Below are 8,501 nucleotides of genomic sequence, written 5' to 3' on the forward strand. Positions count from 1 at the left end.
CTGTACTCATCCTGGGGCTGCGACAATGCTACAGCACGGGGCACGCCTTCCAGGGCAGTCACAAAAAGCTGATCCTCCAAGCACGTAACACGGTGTCAGGATTGTTTCAAATTAAACTGGAGCCTTGAGAGGCGGGAACCAGTCTCTCTCCTTCCTTCCAGGGATCCCAGCTTCCAACAACCACCCCCCACAGAGGCTTTCTTGGGCTCTGGTAGATGGCAATAGGGCCAATGGAGGGCCATTGCGCCAGTGTGGCCATGGTGTCTCTTAGGATGACGGAGACGGTGCTGCACACCAAGGCTGTGTGGCCTCTGGAAGTATGTACGGCACCTCTCTGGTCCGCAGTGTGTGTCCTCCTCCGCAAGGTGAGCCCATCACTCACGGTGGGATCAAGTAAATCACACCAGTCAAGGGCAGAGTAGAGAGACAGCAGATGTGCAATACAGACTAACTAATGCGGGGTGCTCTTTGATGGTCTCGACCCTAATGAACCAGGCCCAATCAGCTGGCTAGGGCGCCTCTGTCTGTGATAGTTATCTACTTCCTCTTTATTAACATTCCACCTATTTTCTGGAGCTCACCTCCCATCCCACCTCCTCCACAAAACTGTTATTCCTGGCACTCTCCCAAGGACTCCACCAGTGCGTGTACCCTCACCGCCGACTCACAGTAACCCCATTAACTGTTCATGGGAGTCAAAGCCCAGTCTTTCTCCTGCAGAACTGCCATCATGTGGATGGCAGCCAACCCGGCGCACCTGAAGGTGAGCTATGAGGCTGTGCACGGACCCGCCCAGGGAGTAACGGGCCATCCTGGCAGGAAGGCCCTGGAGAGTTGGGTGGTGAGGCCTGACTTTGAATCCCAGCTCCACCATGCGTCTGTGTAACCAAGCACGGCAGGGGCCGCTTTTTCACCTGTGTGAAGACGTGTTTGGTCATGACCACTGTCAGGCGTCTGGGAGTCAGGAGTTGAAGACTGAGAGCAGGGCCTAGTCTGTGTCTGACATCCCCCGAGCGGTCCCTGGCATCATCTGCTTAAGTGGTTTCTCATCCTTTCAATGTGTGAGTGGCTCTTCTCCACGGCTCTAGCAGCCCAGGGACAATGTGTCAAGGAAAAATGGCAGCAGCTGGGGCCCTGCACGGACTAGAAGACCAGCCTCAAGCCTTCTCTCTCAGCCCTCTCCTCTCCTCCACCCTTCTGTTTGCCTAAAGCCACTGCTATTAGTTACAACAAAACCCCACAACCAAGTGCTGCTGGCGGGAGTCACCCCGGGGTCAGCTCTGGCTCACGGTGATCCCCTGCCCCAGCATGTGACTGAGTAGAACGGCTCCCAAGGGCTTTCTGGACTAGTCTTCCAGGAGCAGACCTTCCGTGGTGCTGTGGATGGGCTTCCCACCGACCCCCTGTGGGCTCTCAGTTAAGCATGGGGTGTCTGCACCTCCTGGGGACCCGAAGTAAATGGTGCCACACTCACAGCAGCTTCGGTGGCAGGCTTGGTAGCACAGTGGACTGTCGGGCTGCCAGCGAGGTCAACAGTGCAATGTCCCACGGGTGAACTATGGGGCCTTAAACCCTAGGGAGCAGTTCACTCTGCCCACGTGGGCAGCTGTGAGTCAGAATTCACCCAATGGCAGTTGGGTTGGTAACGTGTGGTTTCAGGTCTGGCTGGCTCCAGCTACATCATTAGGACTCCTTCTCCTATTCCGTCTCCTGGCTGTTTCTGAGCAGGCAAGTTTACTGTCACGTGGCAGTAAAGCACGTCGCATTTTCTGACTTTTGGTCCTAGAGCAAGAGAAACGATGCGCTCTCTGAGCATCCCTAAGGCGGCTCTCATGGGAGGAAGGCAGCACTGGTGTGGATCTGAGGGACGGGCACTGCAACTGACTGTTGGCGTGTTCACCCTCACCTGACAGACCCAGAAAAGACACACGAATGGTCCTCACTGCCCTTCTTGATAGTGCAGTTCACAGGTCACGTTTCCAGAGAGCCCGCCCCCTCCCTTGTGGACCTTGACCTTTCCACAGTAGCATGCAGATTGCTGCCTCTCAGACGACACTGGGGCTTAAGGCGGGAACCAGAGCCTTAAATACCAATCTGTTTCTTGGTACCCCTCACGCCTAGCTTCCTTTCCAGGCTGGGGAAGGGCCATTGTTGACAGCCTACCCAGCACCCCCCACCCCCATTCCTCTTTCTACTCAGCTCTTTGGGTGGTCCTGCCTGGGGCTTCGTGGGGGAGCAGGCTCCGTCCTGATGAGTTAAATCCATTTGCATTACCCTTGGCCAGCGTGGCTGTTTCAGCAGTGGACATGGGAAACCCAGCTGGGGCCACTAAAGCCTCAGGAGATCTGAGAGAGGCTTCTTCCTCTTTGGGGAGGGGCACCGGAAGGCAGCTGGCCCCTGATGACAGGAATGAGGAAGGATGTAGCTCTGCTGGCTCCTGGCTGCTGCCATCCACAGCTGGAAGGGCACCCAACCTGGGTGGGCAGATACCACAGCGGCAGTTCCTGACTCCTGAGAGCTCTGTTGGGTCAGCAGATGGCCACTTTGCTCCACCATGGTAATTCCCCAAGCCAGTACATTTCCGCTCTGAGTTGGGGACCTGCTGTCCCCTTCAGCCACAAGTGTCCTGGCAAAGAGGTGCTTCCCAGGGGTTCCCTGCAGGAAGGGTCCGGGCGACCAGGCATGCCCACAGGAGCCCTGCCGCCTACACTGCGTCCTCCGCCCCCAGACCCTGCAATAACACCCACTCCAAGGCTCTGGGCACTTTTTATAAAACCAAAGCAGTCACGTAACCTTATGCTTGCACTTTACAAAACCACAAAGGAGAAGTCTGTGAACGGGAGAGGGTGGTGAGGGGTGGGCTGGGGGTGGGGGGATAAAAAGGGGGAAGAGGAAGGTCCAGAAAAGATGGCTCCTCATTTTGGAGACCAAGCAGAGGCGGGGACCCAGCCCAGCCAGGTCTCCCGTGTCCCTGTTGTACAGAGCCAGGCAAAATGCCTCAGGGAAGGGCGGCGGCCCTTCACTTCCAGAGAGACTGGCCTCCTGAGTGGACTGCAGCAGCCCCCAGTCCCTCGGGCGGTCCAAGGCGGCAGGAAGCCTCCCTCAGGCCGGGCAGCAGTGGCTGGAGCTCGGTCGGAGGGCTACCCATCTAGAAGTTTCAGGATGCTCTCGCGCTCCTTCAGTGTCTTCCAGGCCTGGTCCTTCTCCTTCTTGGTGGGAGTCCGCTTCTTCTGGCGCGCAGCCATGATCTTCCGGAAGGCATCCATGACTTCATTGTCTGCCATGCGGACCCGCTGCCTCAGCTCCTGGCGGCTCACCTCCTCCTTGGCCAGCCTGTGGGGCCAAGGGGACCAGGGGCATGGTCAGCAGTGTAGGCCCCACCTCTTCCAGCCAGCACCCACCCACCCACCCCACCCTGGGCCAGCACTCCCAGAGCACATCAAGAACGCAGTCATTGAGACCTTTAATTCTGGGGCAGGGCCTGCGTGCTGGACAGCGTTTCACTGTCCAGATACTAACGCGGGTGACCGTGCGGCCGGCACTGAGAGTCCCACGTTACCGATGAGGAACAGAGGCTCGGGAGAGGGCAGGAGATCTACCCAGCGGAAGACCTGAACCAAGGCCAGGCAATGGCCTTTGCCAGGGTTCCAGTGCCAGCAGGAGACCTGCGAGAACTGGAGGCGTTGAGCAGCCCTGGGCGAGAATGCCAGGGAGTGCCACCTCTAGTCTCACCTGTCCCTCTTCCCAAGGGGCAGCTGTAGCTGGGGCAGGAGGTGCCTTGCTTAAGACCTCGAAGGTGCCTGTGGCAGGGCGGCATGCTGGCCTGAGTGAGACTGGAAAGTCAGTCCAACTCGTGGCAGAGCCCGGAGTGTCAGGCAAGACCGCGCCACAGGGCTGCCAACGGCCTCCCTCGGAAGTCCACCTCCAGGCTTCTCTTCCAACGTGCCCTGGGAGGAGCCAAATCTCCACCTTTCTCCTAGCTTGGTGAGCACGTACCGCTGGCACCACCCAGGGGCTCCCTGGCCTCCGGACAGCCTTGCGCTACCGTCTTTTCTGTGCTCCCTTCCTCTGGCCCTTGAGAGGGGGCGCGCACTAGAGAGGGGCACTGGAGTCAGCCTGGGGCGCAGGCCCCAGCGTGGTGGGTGACTGGCTGCCTGAACTTCAGCAGAGTCCTGCGCTTCCCTGGCCTGCATGCCCTCATCTTGTAAAACAAGACGGGGATGACACACCTACCCTGTGTTGTGCTGAGTCAAGGTGCACAAGACGCCCCTGGCGTGGAGCTGATGCATTTCGAGTTCCTCAACGCAGATTACAGAGACCGTTTACATTGGCCTCCTCTACCACTTATGCTGAGACTTTTATCCAGGTAATGAGACAGTTACATCTCCAAATTCATTTACGGTCGTTTAAGCTCGAGACTCCCTGTGTGGTATACCAATCTCTACAGACAAGGGTCAAATTGACGTGAATGAAAATGAAGCATTAATCCCAGTAAATCAGTTCCATTCAGGAAAGCATTACTGTAGTAATAAATAAAAACAAGGTCAAAAAACAAGCATCCAGTGTAGAGGCAGGCAATGCAGACTATCACACTGAGGGCCCACCAAACCCTTACGACACGTCGAACCCAGGATCTCAAATGTCATGTAATGTCAATTATTACAAAATTTACATGTTTCATTTGTAAGTTAATAATTTATAATTACATTGTTTTTAAGTAAGATGTTTTTCAAAGAAAATGTGCAGTTTCATTCACATTCACTTGTCAATTTGATGCCTGTCCATAGAGATAGTTACACAAGACATATCCATAAACCCACACACCTTCGCAGCGGGCAATACTACCACTAAGCCTGCTCTGGACGTGCACTTGCGCTGCGGGCCCTGTGCTCTCCCACAATGTGGCCCTGGCACAAGGCTTGACGACGAGACATGGAGCTGACTGTGCTGCTGGGCCACGGGGCTCAGATGCTTTTCCTCGACCCCAGACCAGAGCAGCCATCAGCACGCCCCTCCAAGTGTCCCCAAGACTCCAGGCATGACAACGCATGGTGGAGGACACACACACTGACGTGAGCCCCAGAGATCTGGCTCAGGGCGGCTGCTCAATTCTTGGGGCGGGGCTGAGACTCAGACCCGTCCAGCTGAGCACTCACAGGGGTGGGTGGGGTCAGTCTAGTCCTTTTTCAGATTCTCCACGTGCTTGGAACAAAATAAACACGGGACAGTGCTTAAAACGTTCCTTACGTGTGCCTGCGCCCTCCTCGGTCTGAACTCAGAATGGTGGGGTGGTGGCCGGGCATCACTATTTTCTCCAAGGTTCTACCAGGTGACTGGGACACACAGCCAGGCTCGGAGGCCTGTCATGGAGCCCCCAGCAAGGGGCCGGCAGTGCCTGGGGCCTCCTCAGCCATCCACGGCACACCACGCAGCCCCGCACACCCACCTCAGCAGGTCATGCTTCTTGGTGCGGTTGTGGGCGCTGAGCGCCTTCAGCTCGGCCTGCCGCTTGCGCAGCTCGGCGAGGACTTCGTCTTCCGAGTCCTCGGCAGGGCGGTCTTCGGCCTCCAGGAGCCCCTGGGCCACCAGCTCCTCCTTGATGCGGCTCTCTAGGGACTTGGTGTGCGGCACACTGCAGGGGAAGGCAGCCCTCTCAGCCCACAGGCTCTGCAGGGCGTCCCAGGGTTCCCCAGGTGGGTGAACACCCTCCTCTCTCTGGGAGCCCCCTCCCCACTTCTGGATATGAAAATAGAGAGACACACCTGCTCTTGTCCTTAAGCACATCCATTGTCAAAAAGTAAGAAATACGGGGGGGAAAGCAGAACACCAAAGCCCTGAGCGAGCACTACTGTTATTTCATGGAGGGTGACTTGACTTTGCTCCATCTGTTTCTAATGTTTGGTTACCCATTGCTCTAGGCTTTTAACTTTGAGCCTACATTGTAGTAGTAAAAATAAGGCCACACTGTCTCTACCGTTACAACTGACATTTCCCCCCCCTTAGCACCATCTTCTCAGGTCCAAGTACGTTTCTCTAACACAATAGTGACAGGTTATTTCATCACGGGGAGGCACTACGTGGTCAAGCAAACCCCTTCAGCCTGACAGTCTAAGTGGTGCTCTAACGAACAATCCTGGGCCAGGACCTGGACTTCAGACTTGGACTGGGCTTGACCACACTGCCCTCACCCCCCTGTGCTCTCCTCATCTGGGGGTGGACAGAAGGTGGCAGAGACAAGAGCCAGGCTGTGGGGGACCGAGGGGGTCCCACTCACCTGAAGGGCTTGTTCTGATTTCGGGGAGAAGTGCTAGCCCCATCGGCTCCTGAATCTTTCGCGGACACATCTGGGATGGGAGAATCCTCCATAGGGGAAATAATGTTTTCCTGGAAGACCATCAGAGAGAACTGGGGTGGAGAGCTGTAGGATTTCCATTATCCTGGCTCATCTGATTTACAAGGACCACCTTCCCAGATAACAAAGGTCTATTTTTCACCATTCCTTCAAGAAGTCTTCCCAAACCAACCTCCAATAGCTCTGGTCTGGTCACTCTACAACTTTTCTTTTTGGTTTTGCATTTACATAGCAATAAGGAGCACAGAGAAATGATGCTGTCATACGACAGTATACCAGTCATATGATAGTGTGACAGTCATATGATAGTGTAACAGTCACATGATAGTGTAACAATTATATAATAGTGTAACAGGGGAGAGGGGAGAGGGAGAAGGGGGAACAGATCAAAATGATCAACACACAATCACACACACTCCTCCAGGGGGAAGAACAACGGAAACCATGGGGGAAGGGAGACAGTGGGCGGTGTGACATGAAAATAATAATAATTATAGTCTATCAAGGGGTCATGGGGGAAGGGGGAAAACCAGGAGCTGATACTAAGGGCTCAGTAGAAATCTGTCTAGAAAAGAATGATGGCAACATATGTATAAGTATGCCTGGTACAATTGATGTTTAAGAATTTTAAGAGGTTGTAATAAGAATTTTAAGAGCCCCCAACAAAATGATCAAAAGAAATAAAAGTAACAGTCACATGATAATGTAACAGTCAAATGATAGTGTAACTGCCCTATGATAGTCAGTAATAGTAACAGCTGCAGTGGTAACAGTCACATGATAATGTAACAGTCAAATGATAGTGTAACTGCCCTATGATAGTCAGTAATAGTAACAGCTGTAGTGAACGTTTGTTAAGCATCTAACAAACATGGCGGTAAGCATGTTGTTGCTGAGGGTGCTAAATGTCCAACCACTACTCTGTCTTCTCTTCAGCAGTGGCTGGACTTAGGGCTGTCCAGCTACCCTGCATTTCCAAGCCACCCTGGCTGTCAAGAGTAGTCACGTGACAAATTCTCTCCAGTGGAAAGTGATCAGAAGAGATAGGAGCTCCGCCAGTGACAGCCCATAAAGCTCCCTCACTGGTCTCTGTGCCCTTTCTGGTGCACTGGGAGTGACAATCACTCCACAGGGTGACCTTAGCAGTGACTTGCCCCTCAACCCTGGCAGAGCAGAGCTATCAGCACCCGGAGCCTGTGTCTGATGGAGTGGGGCTGAGGCCTGCCCCTCTTTCTACTTAAGCCAATCAGGAACATGTGCCGTGAGAGAAAAACAGGCACCTGCTGTAGCTGAGACTGAAGAGTAAATAAACTACAGCTCAACCACGTGCAGGTCAGCCAGCAGGTCCCGAGAAGGGCACACTCAGCCTGGGATCTGATAGTGTCCTCTGGCAGCCTGTGAGCGCAGGCAAAGTTCCTGTGCTTTGTGCCTTCATCCTCCCCTATACCAGCCTGAGCCAAAAGGCAATGCTACAAAATCACGGAAAGCTTCTTAAAGCAAAAATATGCACGGTGAAGCCATTGCCCCTCCACCTGTCTACGCACCCCGGAGGCAGAGTTTCCAGGCAGTTCTGGCTCCAGGGGCTCAAATCGTCCCTTTGAAATGTGGGGTTCGGGGAACAAAAAGAAGCCTGAACTGGAAGCCAAGCAGCAGCACTGACAGACTTTCCTGGTCTGACAGTGACCCTGCGGCAGCGAGAGGGTGTGCAGAAGGGAAGGCCTGGCACAGCCCTCAGCCTACACACAACCAAGCAACAGGGATAGGAGCTACCCACTGGTGGGAGCGGAGGCGGGGCTCCCTAGAGGCGGGCGGGGCTTGAGCAGAGCTCTCAGGACAGTGGGGATCTTTCACCCTCAGAGCTCGAGCTCAGGGCTGGTTATTAAAGTGTGCACATTTGTAAAAACCTCGTAAGCTACAAAGGTGTAGTCTCTGCTCTTTCCTACGCATACACAATTACGACATGAACACATCAACATGAAAACGGGGAGTGGGCGTGGTTCCTCTTTGGGTTGGGTGCTCACCTCCACCAGGGCCTGCAGGAGGCGCTGAGTCAGGGCACCAAAGGGGCAGCCGTCTTCTGGTTGCTCGTGCTGAGCCTCCGACTTTTTCAGCAGGGCATCCACATCTGGGCCAGGCGGAAAAGCGGAAG

General features: G+C 54.7%; 1 protein-coding gene across 1 annotated transcript in view; it reads right to left on the bottom strand.

The window, feature by feature from the left end:
• Positions 1-3,077: 3,077 nt before the first annotated feature.
• The window catches only part of TADA3 (transcriptional adaptor 3), a 10,337-nt gene continuing 4,913 nt past the window's right edge, over positions 3,078-8,501 (bottom strand). Inside the window, exons 7-10 of the mRNA XM_004702254.2 lie at positions 8,374-8,477; positions 6,275-6,384; positions 5,447-5,632; positions 3,078-3,333 (exon numbers count right to left, since the gene is read on the bottom strand). Coding sequence (XP_004702311.1) covers positions 3,141-3,333; positions 5,447-5,632; positions 6,275-6,384; positions 8,374-8,477 — 593 coding nt within the window. The 3' untranslated portion in view covers positions 3,078-3,140. The remainder of the gene's footprint in view (positions 3,334-5,446; positions 5,633-6,274; positions 6,385-8,373; positions 8,478-8,501) is intronic.

This window comes from Echinops telfairi, unplaced genomic scaffold, assembly GCF_000313985.2.
Source record: "Echinops telfairi isolate 266 unplaced genomic scaffold, ASM31398v2 ScPeMD7_31;HRSCAF=116, whole genome shotgun sequence".
Lineage (NCBI taxonomy): Eukaryota > Metazoa > Chordata > Mammalia > Afrosoricida > Tenrecidae > Echinops > Echinops telfairi.